The following is a 23,346-nucleotide window of genomic DNA, read 5'->3' as shown; positions in this document are numbered from 1 at the left end:
CACATCCTTACGTAAAGGACCCCTGAATGGTTAAGTCCAGTCAAAGGCGACTATGGGGTTGCGGCGCTCATCTCGCTTTTCAGGCCGAGGGAGCCGGCGTTTGTCCACAGACAGCTTTCCGGGTCATGCGGCCGGCATGACTAAACCAGTTCTGGCGCAACGGGGCACCGTGACGGAAACCAGAGAGCATGGAAATGCCGTTTACCTTCCCGCCGCAGCGGTACCTATTTATCTACTTGCACTGGTGTGCTGTTGAACTGCTAGGTTGGCAGAAGCTGGGACGGAGCAACGGGAGCTCGCTCCGTCGTAGGGATTTGAACCGCAGGCCTTCTGACCGGCAGTGGTTTAGACCACAGCGCCACCCGTATCCTTAGCATATGTGCCCGGGGTTGTTTTTTTAAAAAAATATTATTTCTGCGAAGGATTGAGTTGGCCAGGGTTTCGCTTCTGCTCACCCTAGGCGACCCCCTTTGGCTCCGAAGCCCCTTTCTTGAAGCCCAGGCAGCCTGGTTCGCTCTCTGCTACGTCAAACCACCCGCATGACTGCAAAACAGCCACCACATTCCTCCTCCTCCTCCTCCTCCTTCTCCTTCTCCTCCTCTCTGCGTTCTCCTTCGCTCGCCCCAATTCTCCTGGCCTGCAGGCTACAGCGCGATGCACAGTGCGATGGGTGTGTCTGTGTGTTTGTGTAGATATAATTAGCATCTGCTTCTCACATCTCGGATGCTGCCGACACCAAGCTACGCAGATGTTACCAGCACCCGGCCCAAACCCGCCATCCCCCCTCCTGCCTGCGGCCCCACCCTGTGCAGCGCTGCCTCCCCTCCCCATCACACCCTGACACAAATGAGGGCGCAGGGCGACATTCGAACACAGGCCCGCCAGCACCTATTTTGAATCTCTCTCTCTCTCTCGCTTGGGACAAAGCGAAAAGGAAAGGAAATAGAAAGCCGCCTACCAGCTCACGAGTGAGAAAGTGGAGTTTGGGCGGAAAGACGTCCTTGAATGAGACACCGTGAGGCCTTATAGTCTAACCCGGGTCGGCCAACCCGAGAAGGCCATGAAGCCTATTAAGTTGCAATGCAAAGCCCGTCGAATTATGAAGCGGCCAAGCAGGCGGCGGGTGGGTGGGTGGGCTTTGGCTCTGTTTGACGGTGGGAAGGACTCCCTCGCAGGGTTGTTGTGGTGGGGAGGTTGCATGAAGACAAGAGAGGAGCTTGTACATGGCACCTTGAGCTCCTCGGAGAAAGAATAAAATAAAATAAAATAAAATAAAATAAAATAAAATAAAATAAAAAAAATAAAATAAAATAAAATAAAATAAAATAAAATAAAATAAAATAGTTCCCCATGCCTGGTCCAGACCTCAGTGGATGGAGAAAAACATCCCCCCTCCTCTGGTCTTTTTGCTCTCTGGCATGAGATTTGAGCACTGTCTGGCTATATATCTCCACCTCAGCAACACACAGATCTGGCTGCTGCTTCCAGGCTGCGCCGCCGTCTCGCATGTGCCGAGGCATCGCTTTTTCCTGCAGCACCCGGTGAAGCAGAGTTAAAATCCCGCCCGCCGGCCAGGATCCTCTTCTAATCTTTACGCACACAGAGTAAGCCCCCTTTCGTTCGGCAAGGCTTCCCCGCAGCAACGTTAATTAAAAGCTTCTTTCTCAGCCTGTTTAACGCTTTCCGGATCCAAGGGGCTGGGAAAAGCAATGATGGGTGGCCTATAAATTGCCCCTTGAACAGCCTCCATGAATTGCCCCAAAGTCAGATTCGGGGGGGGGGGCAGGGAGAGAGATGCGGATTATCCATGATGCAGTTTGCAACAATTGCACCAGGGCCCATTCCTGCAAGCTAGAACCTGTGATTTCTTTTTCTCCCTCCTTCCTTCCTTCCTTCCTTCCTTCCTTCCTTCCTTCCTTCCTTCCTTCCTTCCTTCTTAAGTCTCTAGGCTTTCTGAAAGTGATAGAGTGGTTAAATAAGTTTCTTTTCCCCCTTTCCCAACGGGATTCATCCAGCCCAGCCTCCTGTTCTCACAGAGGCCAACCGCACAGGATTCGAACACAAGACCGCTCTCCCCTCCTGCGTTTTCCAGCAACTGGAATCCAGAAGCATCTCTGCTTCTGGCGGTGGAGGAAGAGCACAGACGTCCTGGCCCTCTCCTCCTCCATGAATTTGCTCTGCCCTCTTTTAAAACCACCCAGGTTGGTGTCCGCCACTGCCTACTGTGGCAGGGAGTTCCGCAGTTCACAATGCGTGAAGAAGGGCTTCCTTTTTGGCCTGTCCTGAATCTTCCAAGGCCGGATGCCCGCAAGTCCTGTCTTTGTGGTCCCCGGCTTTCACTTGCCCGGCCCACTTCCTTGTCCACTGGCGGCTGGCTTAGATCTCCTGCGGACAGAAGGACTTTCGAAGGAGGGGAGAGAAAAACAGGCACGTGGCGGGACCCTTCCCACCTCACCCCCTCGTTCCTGCCTGCCTATGTGTGGGTGCTGTTGAGCAACAGATCTCCTGCTTTGACAAGGAAGGGGGGGCTTTGACAAGGAAGGATGGAGAGAATTATTACGGATAAACACACACACACACACACACAGCCGCCCCAATCTTCCTCGCCCACTTTCACAGTGGAAGTCTAACCGCAGCTACTCAGAAGCAAGTCCCGTCGACTTTGGCGGGGTTTCTTCCCAGAGTCCCACGGTTAAGGGTTGTAGCCTAAATCTTTGAGAACAGAACTGAACCCAAGGCTAATCTAATCCAACCGCTTGCAATGCAGCTAAATAAAGGTTATAAGAAAATCTGCTCCTTTCCCCTTATGGGGTATCCAAGACCCCGTATAGAGTCCTTAAGTGGGTTCCCTATCGGTAGGAGAAAATAACAGAAGCCAACCAGAGAATATTGAGAAGCAAAGCGGCTAATAAGCCTGATCTTTATTAAACTGTTGCAACAGGGTCCCCCACTCCCCACACGCAGGAGGGAGGAGGACCCAGAAGAATGGTGTGCAAGACCTTATATAGACTCTAGAAATTGCCCACCCTGTAGCCCAAGACCACCCCCCAAAACATCTAACATACATCACAGAAGGAGGCTGTCTTCAGCAGAAATCCTGTCTGCCAGGATACGTGATAATGGTCACTGATTGCTTCACCTGGGCAGCTTGTCCATTCTTTTGTGATAGTTAATACTTTACTTTACTGCGACAGTTAATACTTTACACTGGTCCCGCCATCACCTCCTGGTAAATAGAAGGGGAAGAAATGGAGGCAGTGAGAGATTTTACTTTCTTGGGCTCCATGATCACTGCAGATGGTGACAGCAGTCACGAAATTAAAAGACGCCTGCTTCTTGGGAGGAAAGCGATGGCAAACCCAGACAGCATCTTAAAAAGCAGAGACACCGCCTTGCCGACAAAGGTCCGTATAGTTAAAGCTATGGTTTTCCCAGTAGTAATGTATGGAAGTGAGAGCTGGACCATAAAGAAGGCTAGTCGCCGAAGAATTGATGCTTTTGAATTCTGGTGCTGGAGGAGACTCTTGAGAGTCCCATGGACTGCAAGAAGATCAAACCTCTCCATTCTGAAGGAAATCAGCCCTGAGTGCTCACTGGAAGGACAGATCCTGAAGCTGAGGCTCCAGTACTTTGGCCACCTCATGAGAAGGGAAGACTCCCTGGAAAAGACCCTAATGTTGGGAAAGATGGAGGGCACAAGGAGAAGGGGACGACAGAGGATGAGACTGTTGGACAGTGTTCTCGAAGCGAATAGCATGAGTTTGGCCAAACTGCAGGTCACAAGCTCACCCTATTCGTAAGCAAATACGCCCTTAAGAAAGGATTTGCAAGCAAAAAGACCAGGGGTCAGCAAACTTTTTCAGCAGGGGGCCGGTCCCCTGCCCTTCAGACCTTATGGGGGGCCGGGGGGAAATGAAAAAATAAATTCCTATGCCCCACAAATAACCCAGAGATGCATTTTAACTAAGGGACACATTCTACTCATAGTTCCAGTTACAGGTAGGTAGCCGTGTTGGTCTGCCATAGTCAAAACAAAATAAAAAATTCCTTCCAGTAGCACCTTAGAGACCAACTATACCAAGAACAAACTTAGTTGGTCTCTAAGGTGCTACTGGATGGAATTTTTTAATTTTAATTTTTGTTTTGACATTTTACTCATGTAAAAACATGTTGATTCCCGGACCATCCACAGGTTGGATTTATAGAATCATAGAATCCTAGAGTTGGAAGAGACCCCAAGGGCCATCCAGTCCAACCCCCTGCCAAGCAGGAAACACCATCAAAGCATTCCTGACAGATGGCCGTCAAGCCTCCGCTTAAAGACCTCCAAAGAAGGAGACTCCACCACACTCCTTGGCAGCAAATTCCACTGTCCAACAGCTCTCACTGTCAGGAAGTTCTTCCTAATGTTTAGGTGGAATCTTCTTTCTTGTAGTTTGAATCCATTGCCCCGTGTCCGCTTCTCTGGAGCAGCAGAAAACAACCTTTCTCCCTCCTCTAGATGACATCCTTTTATATATTTGAACATGGCTATCATATCACCCCTTAACCTTCTCTTCTCCAGGCTAAATCTTAGTTTGCCTACCTATGGAAAAGACAATTTGCCTCCCTTCCTACAGAGGAATATTTGAGGTCATTGGGAGATCCAAATGGCTTCAGGATTGCTCTCCCGTACTATTTCAGACACACAGTTCATATATTTAGATACGTGTGCATTTACGTATGAATATTTGTTCTATATTTGAGACCTTAAAATTCTTATAACAGAACCCTTGGCAGGTGACCATCCAAGCTCTGTTGAAAAAACCTCCAAGGAAGGAGAGCCCACCAGCTTCAGAGGGAGACCATTCCACTCTCAAAACGTCTCTTACAGTCAGAAGGTTCTTCCTGATGTTCAGTCGGAACCAGAATCTTTAGTCTCCCTTGGTTCAGGTCCTCCCTTCTGCAAGAGAAAACAAGCTTGCTCCATCTTCCATGCAAAAGCCCTCCAGATATTATTTGAGGAGAGCCATCACATCACCTCTCAGTCTTCTCTAGGCTAAACATCCCCAACTCCCTCGACCGTTCCTCATAAGGCTTGGTTTCCAGACCCTTGATCATCTTGGTCGCCTTCTTCTGCACACCTTCCAGCCTGTCAACGTCCATCTTAAATTGTGTTGCCCAGAACTGGACACAGTATTCCAGGTGGGGTCCGACCAGGGCAGGATAGAGCAGGACTACGACTTCCCTTGATCAAGATAACTAGATTTCTGCTGATGCAGCCTAGAAACACTTTAGATTACACTGGGCAAATTTCCCCCTCTCTCCAACAGTGTTTCGTTCTTGGGCTTGCTCTACTGAGGATTGTTGTTGTTCAGTCGTGTCCGACTCTTCGTGACCCCCTGGACCAGAGCACGCCAGGCACGCCTATCCTTCACTGCCTCCCGCAGTTTGGCCAAACTCATGTTAGTAGATTCGAGAACACTGTCCAACCATCTCGTCCTCTGTCGTCCCCTTCTCCTTGCGCCCTCCATCTTTCCCAACATCAGGGTCTTTTCCAGGGAGTCTTCTCTTCTCATGAGGTGGCCAAAGTACTGGAGCCTCAGCTTCAGGATCTGTCCTTCCTGTGAGCACTCAGGGCTGATTTCTTTAAGGATGGATAGGTATGATCTTCTTGCAGTCCATGGGACTCTCAAGAGTCTCCTCCAGCACCATAATTCAAAAGCATCAATTCTTCAACTTCTATCAATTCTACTGAGGATATTTCTTGTTTATTTCTTGTTCTGGGTCTGAAGCAAGCAAGGGTGCAAATGTTGGGTTGTCGAAGGTGTGGCGGCTGATCTGGGCATGTGCTCACTTGCCTGCCTGCCTGTTCACGCGAATTCTCTCCTGCTGTCATGTGGGGCATGAGACACAATTAATTGTTTGCTGTGGAAAAAAGGGGGGATCTGCTATAATTGCCAGTTGTGTGTGTGTGTGTGTGTGTGTGTGCGTGTGTGTGCGTGAGAGAGAGAGAGAGAGATTCTCCTAATCACAGAACTGTAGAGTTGGAAGGGACGCTGAGAGTCATCTAGCCCAACCCCCTGCAATGCAAAATAAAAAATACAGGTTTTTACTGGTGTAATACACCATCTGTGCAGCATTTTCATATAATTTTCTTTCAAGAGAGAGCAGCCCGTAAATTTCAAATCTACCTTCCACAGTTTTCCCCAGTCCTCAAATTGTATGTTGTGTCCTATATCAGGCACCCCCAAACTGCGACCCTCCAGATGTTTTGGGACTACAAATCCCATGATCCCTAGCTAACAGGACCAGTGATCAAGGATGATGGGGGTTGTAGTCCAAAACATCTGGAGGGCTGAAGTTTCAGGATGCCTGTCCTATATCAAAGTGCAGGTTTTGACCCATTAAGCTTTAAAAGTCTCAGGACCGCGGTGCCTCAAGCTGTGGTACTGGCCCAAAGGGCCGTAATGAATGTGAAAATGTGAACCCCTATAAATCCTAGAATATGCTTCTAATAGAAGAGTTATGGTAACCTGTTGCTTCATGAAACTGATGATTTGGCAAGCCGCCGTCCCCCACTGGGACAGAAGGACAGCTAATACGTCAATCACAAAGATACAACTCATAAGCTAGAACATAAGTTGATACATGGTGCAAAGGGCTACACGTAACACAGGTTCCCAAAAATGTATACTAACACAATGTAACAGATCACAGTGAGAATCAAAGTTTATAGAATCCTAGAATCCTAGAGTTGGAAGAGACCCCAAGGGCCATCCAGTCCAACCCCCTGCCAAGCAGGAAACACCATCAAAGCATTCCTGACAGATGGCTGTCAAGCCTCCGCTTAAAGACCTCCAAAGAAGGAGACTCCACCACACTCCTTGGCAGCAAATTCCACTGTCGGACAGCTCTTACTGTCAGGAAGTTCTTCCTAATGTTTAGGTGGAATCTTCTTTCTTGTAGTTTGAATCCATTGCTCCGTGTCCGCTTCTCTGGAGCAGCAGAAAACAACCTTTCTCCCTCCTCAATATGACATCCTTTGATATATTTGAACATGGCTATCATATCACCCCTGAACGTTCTCTTCTCCAGGCTAAACATACCCAGCTCCCTAAGCCGTTCCTCATAAGGCATCGTTTCCAGGCCTTGGACCATTTTGGTTGCCCTCCTCTGGACACGTTCCAGCTTGTCAGTATCCTTCTTGAACTGTGGTGCCCAGAACTGGACACAGTATTCCAGGTGAGGTCTGACCAGAGCAGAATATAGTGATACTATTACCTCCCTTGATCTAGACTAGTGTTTTTCAACCTTTTTTGGGCAAAGGCACACTTGTTTCATGAAAAAAATCACGAGGCACACCACCATTAGAAAATGTTAAAAAATTTAACTCTGTGCCTATATTGACTATATATAAAGTAATTCTCTTGAACAGGAATCAAATAAACACAAAGAAAGTATTTTATAATTACTTTATTATGAAATAGTAAGTAAACAGAAATATGAAAAATTATAAAATACTTTATTCAGTGCGCAACCAGGGCCTGTTTGGCTGAACACAAAGCTGATATTCTGGCTGGAATTTTTCCCACGGCACACCAGGCAACATCTCGCGGCACACTAGTGTGCCACGGAACAGTGGTTGAAAAACACTGATCTAGACGCTATACTCCTATTGATGCAGCCCAGAATTGCATTGGCTTTTTTAGCTGCTGCATCACACTGTTGACTCATGTCAAGTTTGTGGTCTACCAAGCCTCCTAGAGCCTTTTCACATGTACCGCTCTCAAGCCTGGTGTCACCCATCCTGTATTTGTGCCTTTCATTTATTTATTTTTTTAGTTTAGTTAGCAATGTTTATTGCGCATGCGTATTAAACATGAAATGAGGTATTGATGTACATGATTGGTTAAAATTGAAATCCTTTGTTTGAAATGTTATGAATACCCCTGCCCAGACCCTTGGGCGGGGTTGCAGTTTTACGAAAAGATTCAACTGTAAGCTATTTCTTTGCAATAAACAACAATGAACTCCTAACTCCTCTTGTCTCTGAGTTTTATTGGTGTAACTCAGAATATAAACCATTTTGGGCTTACGGCAAAGCAACACCTCTCTCCATGTGAGCCGACCTGGACACGGAGATCATCTTCCGAAGCCCTTATCCTTCCACCCCCTCCACAAGAAATCTGGAGCAGGCATAGGCAAACTCGGCCCTCCAGTTTTGGGACTACAATTCTCAACATCCCTCCAGTTTTGGTGCTACAATTCCCACCATCCCTGGCCACCGGTCCTGCTAGCTAGGCATCTTGGGAGTTGTAGGCCAAAAACATCTGGAGGGCCGAATTTGCCTATGCTTGGTCTGGAGGGGGGGGGTAAATGCAAGAACGGGGCCTTTTCTGCATTGGCTCCCCATTTATGGGATGTTCTCCCCAGGGAAGCTCGCCTGGCAGCTTCATTACATATCTTTAAGCGCCAAGCGAAAACGTTCAACCAGGCCTTGGGCTGATTAACATTCGATACCCTTTAAAATGTGTTTGTGGGAGGGGGTTTAATTGTCTGTAGGTGTTGTGTTCTCGTTTTTATTACGTATTTTGTGTTTTTATGGTGTGAACCGCCCTGAGATCTACAGATGAAGGGCAGTATTCAAATTATTATTCCTATTATTATTATTATTATTATTCAGGAATCAACAGAAGCTGCCAAGAAATCAAGACACAGAGTGGCACCCGTTCTTGAGAGAGGTCACCCATCAAGGCACATTCAGTCCCAAAACCGTGCCTTAGCCCAGATTCAACCCACATTCGAACCCAGGTTCTCATGGGAGGGAGCAGAGCCAGAGGGGAGGGAAAGGAGGAAGGACTTCCGGCCCAGAGGGAAGAGAAGTGGCGCCTAGCGGTCAGAGCAGGATGTACTGGAGGCATCTAATCAGGTGGCCGGTTGTGTTTTGTGAAGCAGGCAAAAATCTCATGGGTTAAAGCAGGAAGGAACCCAGACAGGGATAAGGGTTATTCCATAGCTTCCTGGTGCCATCTGGTGGCAGAGATGGTGTACTTCGGGCCAGCGCTAGAATTCCCACCACCTGAGTCCGAATGCCACAATAACTGAAGTCACCCTCTGGGAATCTGGTCTGGACTGCAACTCCCATCATCCTCGGGCAACCTCTTCTCATGTTCTTTGGGCCAACAGTCCATGGGCCAGATTGAGAAGGCGATTGGGCTGGATCCAGCCCCCGGGCCTTAGTTTGCCTACCCATGGTCTATATAAGAGCTTGCACACCAATCTTCTGGGTTCCTCTCCTCCTGTTGCAACAAATTTAATAAAAATCAGGCTTACTAGCCGCTTTGCTTCTCAATATTCTCTGGTTGGCCTCTGTTATTTTCTCCTATTGATAGGGAACTCACTTAAGGACTCTATACGGGCTCTTAAAAAAAGGTAAAGGGACCCCTGACTGGTAGGTCCAGTCGCGGACGACTCTGGGGTTGTGGCGCTCATCTTGCTCTATAGGCCGTGGGAGCCGGTGTACAGCTTCCGGGTCATGTGGCCAGCATGACTAAGCCGCTTCTGACGAACCAGAGCAGCGCACGGAAACGCCGTTTACCTTCCCGCTGGAGTGGTACCTATTTATCTACTTGCACTTCGATGTGCTTTCGAAGTGCTAGGTTGGCAGGAGCAGGGACCGAGCAACGGGAGCTCACCCCGTCACGGGGATTCGAACCGCCGACCTTCTGATCAGCAAGCCCTAAGCTCAGTGGTTTAACCCACAGCGCCACCCGCGTCCCTTATACAGGCTCTTAGATACCACATAAGGGAAAGGGTGAATCCCAAACCGGAATTAAGATTGCCGGAAAAAAATATCAACAACCTCAGATACGCTGATGACACAACCTTGATGGCAGAAAGTGAGGAGAAATTAAAGAACCTTTTAATGAGGGTGAAAGAGGAGAGCGCAAAATATGGTCTGAAGCTCAACATCAAAAAAACTAAGATCATGGCCACTGGTCCCATCACCTCCTGGCAAATAGAAGGGGAAGAAATGGAGGCAGTGAGAGATTTCACTTTTTTGGGTTCCATGATCACTGCAGATGGTGACAGCAGTCACGAAATTAGAAGACGCCTGCTTCTTGGGAGGAAAGCAATGACAAACCTAGACAGCATCTTAAAAAGCAGAGACATCACCTTGCCGACAAAGGTCCGTATAGTTAAAGCTATGGTTTTCCCAGTAGTAATGTACGGAAGTGAGAGCTGGACCATAAAGAAGGCTGATCGCTGAAGAATTGATGCTTTTGAATTCTGGTGCTGGAGGAGACTCTTGAGAGTCCCATGGACTGCAAGAAGACCAAACCTATCCATTCTCAAGGAAATCAGCCCTGAGTGCTCACTGGAAGGACAGATCCTGAAGTTGAGGCTCCAGTACTTTGGCCACCTCATGAGAAGAGAAGACTCCCTGGGAAAGACCCTGATGCTGGGAAAGATGGAGGGCACAAGGAGAAGGGGACGACAGAGGATGAGATGGTTGGACAGTGTTCTCGAAGCTACTAACATGAGTTTGGCCAAACTGCGGGAGGCAGTGGAGGATAGGGGTGCCTGGCGTGCTCTGGTCCATGGGGTCACGAAGAGTCGGACACGACTGAACAACAACAACAAAGGGAAAGGGTATCTTTGTCCTGATTTTCTTTGTCTGTCTCCTTCCATCCCTCCTCCCTCCCTGTCCCCTAGAGAAAGACCACCTCCCCACAGAGGCCCATTTGCCTCCTGCCCGCCCCCTGCCGCGTCACAATCCCCCTCCCGGCTGCCGGGGCAACTGCATCACAGACCCCCCTTTCCCCCTCAGCCTCCCCAGCCGGCCATTAGCTCATACCCGCTGGACAGCTGCCCTGCCCTGTGCCCCTGGGCGTGGAGGCGGGTGGGGATGTCGGGCTCAGCCAGCCAGCTGCTGGCCCAGTCGCCTCTCCCATGGGGGAGTCCAGCTTCCACTGCCACCCGTCCCCCGAGGGATGCTGCCTGGAACTCCACGAAACCATCGCCATCCTTGTAGCTTTGATCGTGCTGGTGCATCTGGCCCTGAAGCTGGCCGCAGCGGTGAGGGGGCTGCCAGAGTCACGCAGAGTGGGGCTGAGGGCGGTCGGTCGGTTGCCAGCATTGGCGGGGAGGGCGGGCCTGGATTAGGCCCCTGAAGCGCTGGTGGGCAGGGGACTGGAGGTCTGGGATGCTTTGCCCCTGAGAGGCAGCACTTCCCCCTACAAATCGGAAGTACCTGCAGGATGAGGCCCGTCGAGGCCAGCATCCTGTTCCATACCCACCTGCATTTATCCTATGAAAATAGGGGTGCCCTATTCCATTATTAGGGGGCGCGGGTGGCGCTGTGGGTTAAGCCACAGAGCCTAGGGCTTGCCGATCAGAAGGTTGGTGGTTCTAATCCCCGCGACGGGGTGAGCTCCCGTTGCTCAGTCCCAGCTCCTGCCAACCTAGCAGTTCGAAAGCACGTCAAAGTGCAAGTAGATACCATATTTTTCGCTCCATAAGACGCACTTTTTTCCTCCTAAAAAGTAAGGGGAAATTTCTGTGCGTCTCATGGAGCGAATGGCGGTCCCTGGAGCCGAATTGCCCAGGGGCCAAAAGAGGATCGTGCTTTTTATTTTACAAACAGAAAAGGGGGTGTTGAAAGGACCCCGCTCAGCAGCTGATCAGCAAGAGATCTGGAGAGAGATAAGAGTCCCGGCTCCCTTTCAGCCCTGCCCCCTTGCCCAGGCCTCCATTGTTGAATGTGCTGCAGAGGGAGGTTGTTTGTTTCCCCAGCAACATGTGTCTGGCTGATTAGATTATCTGTCTGGAAACTGTAGAAAAGGCTCCCTTTCCTTTAGAAGCTGCAGAAATGTGAGTTGAACCCCATAAATACAGGGCTTTTCCTCTTTGCTTTTCCCCCTTTGCAAAAAAAGCTGCAAAATTTTTAGCTGATCCTCAAAAAACAGGGCTTTTCCCTTTGCAAAAAAATCTGCAAAACTTTTAGCTGATCCTCAAAAACATAGGGCTTTTAGAGGAGGAAAACCAGGGAAAAAAATGTTTTTCTTGTTTCCTCCTCTAAAAACAAGGTGCGCCCTATCATCCGGTGTGCCCTATGGAGCGAAAAATACGGTAAATAGGTACCGCTCCAGCGGGAAGGTAAACGGCGTTTCCGTGCGCTGCTCTGGTTCGTCAGAAGCGGCTTAGTCATGGTGGCCACATGACCCGGAAGCTGTACACCGGCTCCCTCGGCCAGTAAAGCGAGACCAGTGCCGCAACCCCAGAGTCGTCCGTGACTGGAGCTAACGGTCAGGGGTCCCTTTACCTTTACCTTTACCACAGTACAAAGGAAAGCATTGGCAGATCCCTGGTCCCTAAGTCAAGTCAAATACACCCCTTTGTCTTGTCTGGGCCACCCCACTACAGGTGGCTGTACAACTCGGGGAATATGGCGGGGTTTCTCACCCCTCCCCTTATACCTCACTTCCCTGGGTCCTAAATGACATTGGAACTGAGATGATTGACACGACGAGGGATTTCTTAGGAATTTCTAAAGTTTTTCCATTCAGCCAGCACACAGATACATTTATCAGTGAATTGCCCCATTTGGAGTCATTTTGTCATTGCCTCGTAGTGTGGAGGGGGGCGGGAGCTCTCTCAGAGAGCCAGTGTGGTGTAGTGGTTAAGAGCGGTAGACTTGTAATCTGGTGAACCGGGTTCGATTCCCGGCTCCTCCACATGCAGCTGCTGGGTGACCTTGGGCTATTCACACTTCTCTGAAGTCTCTCAGCCTCACTCACCTCACAGAGGAAGGGGAAGGAGAATGTGAGCCGCTTTGAGACCCCTTCGGGTAGTGATAAAGTGGGATATCAAATCCAAACTCTTCTTCTTCTTCTCACCCAGTGGCGGAGCTAGTTGCTCCTGTACCCGGCGCGGTGGGGCGGGGGGATCCGCCCAAGGGGTGGCACAATCTGTCCATGGGGCGGGGCAATCTGCCCATGGGGCGATCAGCACGGGGGCATGATCCTTGGGGGGGTTCCAATCGTGGCACCATAGCACGATCCTTCTGGCAGGGGTCAGATTGCGGCGTGGCAGCGCGATCTGCCCAGGGGTTGTTTTTGTCACCCCACTCTGGGATGGCACCCGGGGCGGCCCACCCCCACCGCACCCCCCCTTTGTACGCCCCTGCTCTCTCCCCCCCTTTCCAATTTCCCCGTAACGTAACAAAACATTACTAAAATAATATCGGCTACGGCCACCACAGTTGGAGGCGTCAATGCTTCTGAAAACCGCATTAAGGGAAAGGGCTCTTGTGTTCGAATCCTGCTTGCGGGTTTCCTTCCGAGGCCACTTTGAGAACAGGACGCTGGACTAGAGGCATCCCTTTTGGCCTGATCCTGCTGCAGTGCCCTTGTTCGATGCTCCAAACCCTGGCAGTGTTTTAAAAGAACTGGCAGCTGCTGCTGGGAAACAGCCCTGAAGAGCCTCTGCCAGTCAGGGCTGGCAGTATGGGGGTACATGGACCTGGCAGCTGGATTCAGGATATGGCAGCTGCAAATCCAGGCCGGAGGTCTCAGCTGAGTCCCAAAGGCCACCAGCCATCTGACTCGTCCCCCTATAATCCTCCACTTTCCTCTACTCCCTCCAGGCCTGCTATTACTTCTGTTGCCTGCTTGGGACGCTGATTGGAACAATCTGCGCAAAGGGTGAGTTTGTGCCTTTATCGGGACGTTTTATTCTCATTTATGAATGTTATAAGAAAAAAACCTGCTCCTTTTCCCTTATGGGGTATCCAAGACCCCGTACAGAGTCCTTAAGTGGGTTCCTTATCGGTAGGAGAAAATAACAGAAGCCAACCAGATTATATTGAGAAGCAAAGCAGCTAGTAAGCCGGGTCTTTATTAAACTGTTTTAACAGGGTCCCCACTCCCCACACGCAGGAGGGAGGAGAGAACCCAGAACAATGGTGCGCAAGCCCTTATATAGGCTCTTGAAATTGCCCACCCTGTAGCCCAAGACCACCCCCCAAAACATCATACATACATCACAGAAGGAGGCATCTGCAGCAGAAATCCTGCCTGCCAGGATACCTGATAATGGTCACTGATTGCTTCACCTGGGCAGCCTGGCCATTCTTTTGTGATGGCCAATACTTTAGTTCCTGAGTCCAGGTCACAGGCTCAGCCTAGTCATTCAAAAATACGCCCTTAAAACAGGATTTGCAAGCGAAAAGGCAACGGGAAGTCTTTCCCCTTTTGCCTTCCTTCCTGCAGAGGAATATTTGAGGTCATTGGGAGAGTCAAAATGGTTTCAGGATTGCTCTCCTGTACTATCTCAGACACGTGGTTTATATATTTATGCATGTGTTCGCCTTGTACATTTGTGAACATTTAGTTTATATTTGAGACCTTCGAATTCTTATCACATTAAATTTGTACACCGCCCTTCAGTCGTCGATCTCGGCGCGGTTCACAACACAAAATTGCAATGTCGAAACCACGAAATAATAAAAATGCGAACAGAAGCAAACCAATAATACCCCCCAAAACACATTTAAAAGGGCGTGGAATGTCAGCCGGTCCGAGAGGAAAGTTTTTGCCTGGTGCCTAAAGGTGTACAATGAAGGCACCAGGTGAGCCTCGCTGGGGAGACCCTGTGTGGGACTCGAACCCACAACCCTGAATTTAAGAGTCTCTTGTTCTACCGACCGAGCCTTATCCCAGGCATGTAGATGTTGAATAGCAATAGGGATAAGATTGAACCCTGAGGAACCCCATACTTTCTTTCCGCCACGGAGCAGAAAGTGGCATTATTCTCTATGTTATCGACCACACAGAGCCATTTCAGCAAAAACACCACCACCACCACAAAATTCAAAAGTGCTTTGAACCTTTCGTTTGCCGCATTGGACCCCGAAGGCCCTTTCCGCTGCCGTTTTGAAAGATTATTGTCGCTAGCCGTAACATTACTGAAGAGTTTCCGCACTTGTCAGAATTTGATCTTTAAGTACACTTTGGAACTCCCCGCCACTTGACCTTAGCCAGGAACCATTGCTGTGCTCCTTTTAGCTGAAAACATTTTTGATCAGGCCGGTCTACGCAGACACCGAGAGGCCACACGTCCTTGGTTTTATTTGTTTTAGCTGCCGTTGATTTTAACCGTCTTTCGGATATCTGTTTTCTAATCGGTAATGTTAACGGTTTGCTCTGTGCTTTCTTAAAACGCTTCGAGGTTTGTCTGTTCTTCACAACCAAACGGTACATAAATCTTCCTGAAGTAAAATAAAGTTTTAAGAAGGAAGGCCGAGGCCAGTTCAGATAAAAAAAATAAAATAACCAGCGAAATATCAGGAATGAAACCATTCACAAAATACAGCTACTCACAATGGAAATACATTGCTACATTCATAGAATCTTAAGAGTTGGAATGGGTTCCCAAGCGGTCATCTAGACTAACCCCCTGCAGTGCAGGAATCACAGATGAAGAATCGCTAGGAAGATAGCCAGAGGCGGTTTAAGATAGACAAATTGTGGCTGTACCAGGCACCAAGCTACAGGGGGCGCCACAACCATGCTGTAGATCGGAGATCGAGAGGTGGAGGAGTGCCAAATTTTAGTGTTGCACAGATGTTGCTGAAATTTGAGAGCCCAAAGTCCGCCACTGAGATGGGCACCCCCATCTCTGTTTAAAAACCTGCAATGAAGGACAGTCCAACTTCTGAGGTCATAGACCCATAGGTTTGCAGAACTGGAAGGGATCCCCGGGGTCATCCAGCCCAACCCCCTTTAACACACGAATTGCAGCTAAAGAATCCATGACAGGCAATTGCCCATCCTCCGCTCAAAAACCTCCAGCGAAGGAGAGCTCACTGAGGTCAAAACAAAATAGAAAATTCTTTCCAGTAGCACCTTAGAGACCAACTAAGTTTGTTCTTGGTCTGAGCTTTCGTGTGCATGCACACTTCTTCAAATACACTGAAACAGAAGTCACCAGACCCTTATATATAGTGAGGGAGTGGGGAGGGGTATTATTCAGAAGGGGGTGGGAATGGGGGGTTGGCTGATAGGGGTGGAAAACCTGTTGACTGCAATTTTTACAGGGTCTTACAGGGAAAGGCAAGGGGTAAGATGGCTAAAGATAGCTTTGTCATGTATAATGAGATAAGAATCAGACCAGGTTTCTCCATGGTTTTAAGTCTGGTGATTAGTTGCAATTCAGCCACTTCACTTTCCAGTCTATTTCTGAAATTCCTTTGTATTAAGACAGCTACTTTGAGATCTTTTATAGAATGTCCTGGGAGATTGAAGTGTTCTCCTACTGGTTTCTCAGTCTTGTGATTCCTGATATCAGATTTATGTCCATTTATCGTCATAAATCTGACATAAATCTGACATAAATTATGTCCATTTATCGTCATAAAGAGTCGTCAACAGGTTTCCCACACCTATCAGCCAATCTCCCATTCCCACCACCCTTCTGAGTAATACCCTTCCCCACTCTCTCACTATATTTAAGGGTCTGGTGACTTCCGTTTCAGTGTATCTGAAGAAGTGTGCATGCACACGAAAGCTCATACCAAGAACAAACTTAGTTGGTCTCTAAGGTGCTACTGGAAATTTTATTTTATTTTATTTTGTTTTGACTATGGCAGACCAACACGGCTACCCACCTGTCACTGAGGTCAAAACACCCCTGATTCAAATACAGTGGAACCTTGGTTCTCGAACTTAATCCATTCCAGAAGTCCCTCCGACCCCGGAAACGTTCGAAAACCAAGGCGCGGCTTCCGATTGGCGCAGGCGCCCCAGAAACAATAGCCAACAGAAGCATCAGACATTCGGCTTGCAAAAGACGTTCGGAAACCGGAGCACTCACTTCCAGGTTTTCGACATCCGGGAGCCAATTTGTTCGTCAACTAAGCCGTTCGGGAACCATGGGTCCACTGTATACAATAAGCAAGCCCATTGAAACAGCAGGACAGTTGTTCGTCTTACCCAGGGATCCCCAAACTAAGGCCCGGGGGCCGGATGTGGCCCAATTGCCTTCTCAATCCGGCCCGCGGACGGTCCAGGAATCAGTGTGTTTTTACATGAGTAGAAGTGTTTTTCTTTAAAATGCATCTCTGGGTTATTTGTGGGGCCTGCGGCAGGCCCCACAAATAACCCAGAGATGCATTTTAAAGAAAAACACAACTTCTACTCATGTAAAAACACCAGGCAGGTCCCACAAATAACCCAGAGATGCATTTTAAATAAAAGGACACATTCTACTCATGTAAAAACACCAGGCAGGCCCCACAAATAACCCAGAGATGCATTTTAAATAAAAGGACACATTCTACTCATGTAAAAACACGAGGCATGTGTGCTTTCATTTAAAATGCATCTCTGGGTTATTTGTGGGACACAGGAATTCGTTCATGTCCCCCCCCCCAAAATATATATACTCCGGCCCCCTACAAGGTCTGAGGGACAGTGGACCGGCCCCCTGCTGATAAAGTTTGCTGACCCCTGGCCTTACCGTTTATTATTGGAATGCCAAATTTTAAGAGAGTTAAATCTTGGGCCGCTGCGGCCGCTTTGCTTTCTCTTCCCAGAACCCGAGACATCAAAGTTGTGCGCCACCCCCAAAACGAGGAGAACCCAATCCCGACGGCTGGCAGCGCAATGGTCCGACCAGAACCTCCCTCGCCGGCGCCGGCGAGAAAGCTGTTCGCCGCACCGCCGCTGCCTCCATTGCACCCTGGAGCCGCTTAAGGTCACCATGAACCTGCAGAACGAGCCTTTCCCTTGCAGAGAGCACCAGCGCCTCGGCCGGCGCCCCTGCCCTGACTACCCGCCGTGCCACACCCTACGGTGCTGCACCTGCGAATGCGACCCACGGCAGCGCCCGCGCACGTGCTCGGCGCCCTCCCGTGTCACCCGCTGCCGGGACGTCGCCTGCGGCTCCTCCGACCCCATGCTGGCCTCCAGCGGCGGCAACGAGCACCGGAACAGCATGGCGGTCAGCCCCGATTACTTCTCGAGGTTGCCAGCGAACGACAACCAGTACCGCTCCGCGCCGGAGGCCGAATACCCCGGAACGACGGGGCGCAGGCCTACCAAAGTCTACATCTATCCAGTACACCCCCAAACGCCGCCGGCGAGCCGCTCGGGCAGCCCCGAGAGAAGCTACCGGCGGCGAGGGACCGTTGTGACCACACCGGAAGAGCAGCAGGTCGAGTACGAGCCTCGGGAATCCACCCGGCGGAAGTCACGCGCCGAACCAGAGCAGCTGCTGAACAGCCCGGCGCCGGCGCCCCGGTTCCACAGTATCGGTGGCGGCCCTTTGCCAGGGACGGCACCAACCGAGACTCCCAGCGCCAAACCGCGGTATTCCTGGCCTGAGCCGGCCGCCGTCTCAGACTGGGTGTACCGCCCAGTGAAATAGTAGCAGGGGCCCCATCCGAAATGGGAACCTACTAGAGAAGAGGATGAGGACCTGGCCACCCCGGCCTGAGTCACCTTTGGGTTGGGAAAGGAAATAAAAAGCAAAACCATCAACCGCACGTCCGTTCTGCGAAAGCGTTGTGTGTTGTGCAGCGATTCTGGCTTGCGTTTGGCCTTGGTTTGCCCAGCCTGGTGCCCTGACAGGAGCAAGCCAGCAATGAATGACATGAAATTAGCTCTTAATTTGAAGAAACAGGATCTGGCCAGGGGTACCAGGCCTAAAGAGTACAGCAACTCTGCTTTGCTAGGTCTTGCCCTGGGTTGTAGGTCTTTGGCAGCTGCCTTCCCCCAACAGCCTAAGTCCCCTCTTGTCAAGTACGGGAGTTCCCCTCTCCCTTCTCATAGCTCGACGATAAGAATTAACGAGCATTTGGAAGATTTATAGTCCTTTTATTACAGCATTATGTTGCTAGCCCAAACGGGCAACGCTCCGCAAGGATATCAGTTGCCTACCCTGACTCCTCCCGCGATTGACGTATCGCCCAGCTGCTCCCTCCCTTCTGGTGGCTCAGCTACTATCTCATAGCTGGGCAGCTCCTGTCTCAACTGAGCAGCTTCTGTGTCTGCCAGTCTCTCTGCTTCTGAAAACGCTGGAAGCGCACGCAGGGGGATATTCCCCCTCCTCTTCTGTTAGGAGCTGATGACAGTTAATACCAAGGAGGTTCATAGATATAGATAGGAGATGAATTCCTTCAGGAACCTCCCCTGGTTGCTACCTGCCTACCTGTTCTCAGGCAAGGGGGATTAAGGAAATATTGAGAGTCTTTAGGACAGCCGAGATGGTTTTCGGATTGCTCTCCTGTGCTGTTTTAGACGTGTGGGTCATATACTTACGTATGTGTGTTTACCTTGAGCAATTATCAACATTTATTCCATACTAGCTGGCCCGGCCGCGCGTTTCTGCGGCTGATTTGGTGAAATGGGAAAGGGAGGTGCAGTGCAAAAGTGGAAGCGTATGCTTACCGACACTTTTTCTTGTTGAAGTTGAGGGTGCTTCACGTGGTTTCCTTACCGGCTCTGCAAATGCTTTAGGCGCCGCCATAAACGGCGGTCATTTCGTTTCCGGGCATCCAGACTCTCCTCTCAGTGGAGACAGAGTCCCGGAAATGACCAAAGTTTTTTTTTTGCGGCTGACTCCGCAGGCGCTACGGCCGTCTTGTTAGTGGAGGCGGCGTCGGAAACTGCGTCTTATCCGGCTGGCTCTACAGCCGCTACTGCCGCCGCCGCAAATGAGGGTAAGATTCGTTTCCGCCCGCCCTGGCTGTTTCGTAAGCGGAGGCGTCGTCAGAAACTTGAAAGGTTTCAGAGTGCCGTTTCCGCCCGTCCTGGCTCTGTAGGCGGCCGAGGTAACACCGCAGATGGCGGAAGCGACGTTTCGTCTCGCTTTTCCTCCCCACCCGACGGAGCCATGGCCGCCAGCCGCACAAACGGTTGTTCCTGCCTGCGTGGGTCTACAGACGCCGCCGGAGACAGCAGCGGCGTTTGTGAGTGGCGTGCCCCTCTATTGGCTGGAGGTAGTGACGTAGTAACAGGAGGAGGAGGGGTGTGAGACGTTTTTAGTGTGTTATGCTGCGTTCCGTCCACTGGCGGGCGCTGTGTTTTTTGGCACAAAATCCAATTTTTACCTGGGTTAGGTATATTCTTTTTGCAATCTAAGTACATAAGATCCTTCCCATATGCCCATGGAACGTTGTGTCCAAATTTGAATGGAATCGGTCAAGTGGTTGCGGAGAAAGGTTGCTACAGTACAAACACCCACCTTTTACAATTATCTATTTATATAAAAATGTTCCCATTGCGTGCGCGCGCGACACCACCTTGCTCCGTAACCGCTGGACCAAACAGCATCAAATTAGGACAAAGCGTAACATGACCATCGAGGAAGGATCTAGCATAATAAAAATTTAAAAAAAACACCACCTGTCATGCCTAAAATATAGAATAAAGGCAAAAAAATATTGGCTCACACATTACGTGTCACCAGCAACAGAACAGAAGACTCCAACAGCATCTAATAGAAAGGCGGGTTGCCTGTTGATGTCATCAGACCTGCGCCAAAAAGAAAACCCCGTCCACCATTTTATAACTGCCATTTGTAAGCACCCAAGGACTTTCTCTCACAAACTGCTTAGTGGAAATGTGGAAAAAAAGACGGAGCAGGAGGCGGCGGGGGGGGGGGGGGAATGCGGGAGCAAAATAAGCCCAAAGCTGCCTGAGAGGTCGCAGGGAGTAAGACCGGCTCTGAGGGGATTTTGTCGCTGGGGTGCGTAATTTTGGGACTGGGATGGGGGGAATGCTCTTTTTAATGGTGTAGAGGATGCGGCCAGTTAATTGTGAGGAGGGGGTGTTTGTGGGAGGGGGTTGTGCTTTTACAGTAAAAAAAACCAGAGCAAGGCCCACAGTAGGCCTCCATAAAGTGGCCAGTGCCCTCACTTAAAATGGCCGCCGCACACTGACAGTCATTTTAAAATTTCCCAAGTGCCCTCACCTAAAATGGCCGCCGCAGCTTCGCATGTTCAACACACACAGTCCCAAGTGATCAATACCACCGGACCGGCCCCTTGCTGACCCCTACTCTACAGGGACAGGGAAGAACGAAAACAGGAGCTTCCAGAATACTTTCGGGGTCAGAATTTAAAAAAGCAAAACAAAAAACAAAAAAAACCACAGCAACGCGTGGCCGGGCAGCTAGGATAGATAGATAGATAGATAGATAGATAGATAGATAGATAGATAGATTTGGGACCTTAGGATTCCTATATCATGGGAGAGGGTCAGTACATGAAGCTGCTATTGTTGGTTTTGAGTGGGGAAATGTTGAAAGTACAGAGTGGCAAGGCAGAAGGTGGCATCAGAGTTTCCAGGCTTCAGGCAGCCAAGCAAACCTCACATATAAATGAAAGCCCACAGTGAATGCTGTTATTTGCACCCACAGAATTGCAAAGTTGGAAAGGGTCCCAAGGGTCATCTTGTTGCGCCCATGACTATTATTGACCAAAAGGAAAGATTCCAAGCAGCTTTTCAGATAAAAGATTCCTTTTATTGTTTTTGTCATGACAAAAGCAATGATGCAGGTGGCTATTGCCCAAAAATCTGCATACCCCACAAACACATGCTGGGGTATTTTATACTCTTTACAAACTGCTAATAACCCAACCCCTAGCATTCCTTCTGGCCAATCAGGGTGGGGGATACACCTATCTGGCCATCTTACATGTTTCAAGCTGCTTTAGCCATCAGGAGGTGCTATATACTTATTCTAGCATTTAACTGCCTAGCCGTTGACCTTTGCCTGCACCTGCATCCTTATAATAGCTAAGGCTATTGCTGACGTCGGTCATGGGGTCAGTTCTGCGGTTAACTAGTCTACCGAAACTAGACAGAGGAAGTTTTGTGGTTAGCTACTTACTGGAATCTTGCTGAACTGCTGAACTGCTGAAACTGCTGATATGTCTTAAGAAGCTGCAATGTAAGGATGTTGGCTAGGGCAAAGTTAAATCGGTCAAAAGGGAATCTGAGCGAAGCTGTATCTAAAATGGGGTTTCTTTCTGGCTATCTCTTTATAGACCTGAGACCATGCCTTTCTGGTTATCCCCTTTATCCATTCTGTCCATACATATCTTGGTGCCTCATTTTCCCCCCTTTCAAGCTAGAGGACCAGATTCACCTGCGTCCTCTATAGCTTGACCTAACTAGTGTTTAAACACCTAAACCAAAAAGTAACTAGTCAGGAAGAGATAACCAGAGACGGAAAAGCTGACCATGACAGATCACTGTCTCCTCGAAATACAAAAATCTTCCGCAATGATTACCCCATACACTCCACCCCCCGATCTCACACGGTCTGCTTCTCGGCCCAGGCAATAATTTGGTTAACCTTCCCACTCTGAGTAATAAAAACCCTGAACGTATAACCCTAGCATACAGAATACAGAAATATAAGCAAATGCACATGCACAATGCCGAATACTTTGAGCCATTTCCAATTTATAATAATATCCAGGATAATATGTCTCCAACTGCCAGTATCTTCAGCACTCCAAACTTGAATCTCATGTTCCAATCTCAGTAGATTACCTGTGATTAAACAAATATTGAAAGGTAACATTCCAATTTCTGACCAATTTAGCATAAAATTCTGCTGATGCCAGGGAATAGGGAAATAAAATCTTCTCAAATAGGATTCATCCCAGTTATATTCATACACTTGTCCTGCACTCTCCCCATCAGTCTTGGGAGCCACTGTTTTTGAGACAGAACTTCCTATTCACATAGAGACTGGATTGTCGTGTTGTGTTCGTCAACAGCTGGTTGGCAGGGCATCCATAACACCATCATCTGCAGTAACAATAACATCAGCATGTTTCCCCCTTCCTTAGGCTGACATGAGACAGAACAGACAAAAGATATGTTATATCAAATCCAATAGCAATATCATAGATTAGTTCCTTTCCTTTGTAATTTGCCTGAATCCAAACAGTCTGTGTCAGCTATTAATCCCCAGTACCTGGTTCTCTACTCACCACCTCACCAGACCTGTCATGATGGCGTGTATAAAGGAACAAAACCCTTTTGTCCAGTAATTAACTTACAGTCTGAGGACATAAAACCTCTGTTGCCTCTTGAATAACAGGTATACCCAGTTGTTCACAAATCAACTGGACTATGTAGCGGCTGTCATGCACTAGCACCTTTATTTCACCATGGAAATCAGCATCTATGGCCCCTCCTAACACCTGAATACCTTTCAGGCCCAGGCTGGATCATGGTACAATCCGCCTATATGTGCAATGAGGAACTGCAACTCCCACACCCAGAGGTCTTGTCACCCGCCCTTCAGCAGGCAGCAACACCTCCTCTGGTGCTAAGGGGTCAG

General features: G+C 49.2%; 1 protein-coding gene across 1 annotated transcript; it reads left to right on the top strand.

The window, feature by feature from the left end:
- Nucleotides 1-10,847: 10,847 nt before the first annotated feature.
- Nucleotides 10,848-18,411, top strand: LOC117058849. Its single transcript, XM_033170250.1, has 3 exons — nucleotides 10,848-11,061; nucleotides 13,631-13,688; nucleotides 17,579-18,411. Exons 1-3 carry the CDS (start codon nucleotides 10,936-10,938, stop codon nucleotides 18,409-18,411), a joined length of 1,017 nt encoding a protein of 338 aa, XP_033026141.1. The 5' UTR covers nucleotides 10,848-10,935.
- Nucleotides 18,412-23,346: the final 4,935 nt, after the last annotated feature.

Source organism: Lacerta agilis, chromosome 14 (assembly GCF_009819535.1).
Source record: "Lacerta agilis isolate rLacAgi1 chromosome 14, rLacAgi1.pri, whole genome shotgun sequence".
NCBI classification, from domain to species: domain Eukaryota; kingdom Metazoa; phylum Chordata; class Lepidosauria; order Squamata; family Lacertidae; genus Lacerta; species Lacerta agilis.
This window is presented reverse-complemented; position numbering and strand designations above follow the sequence as displayed.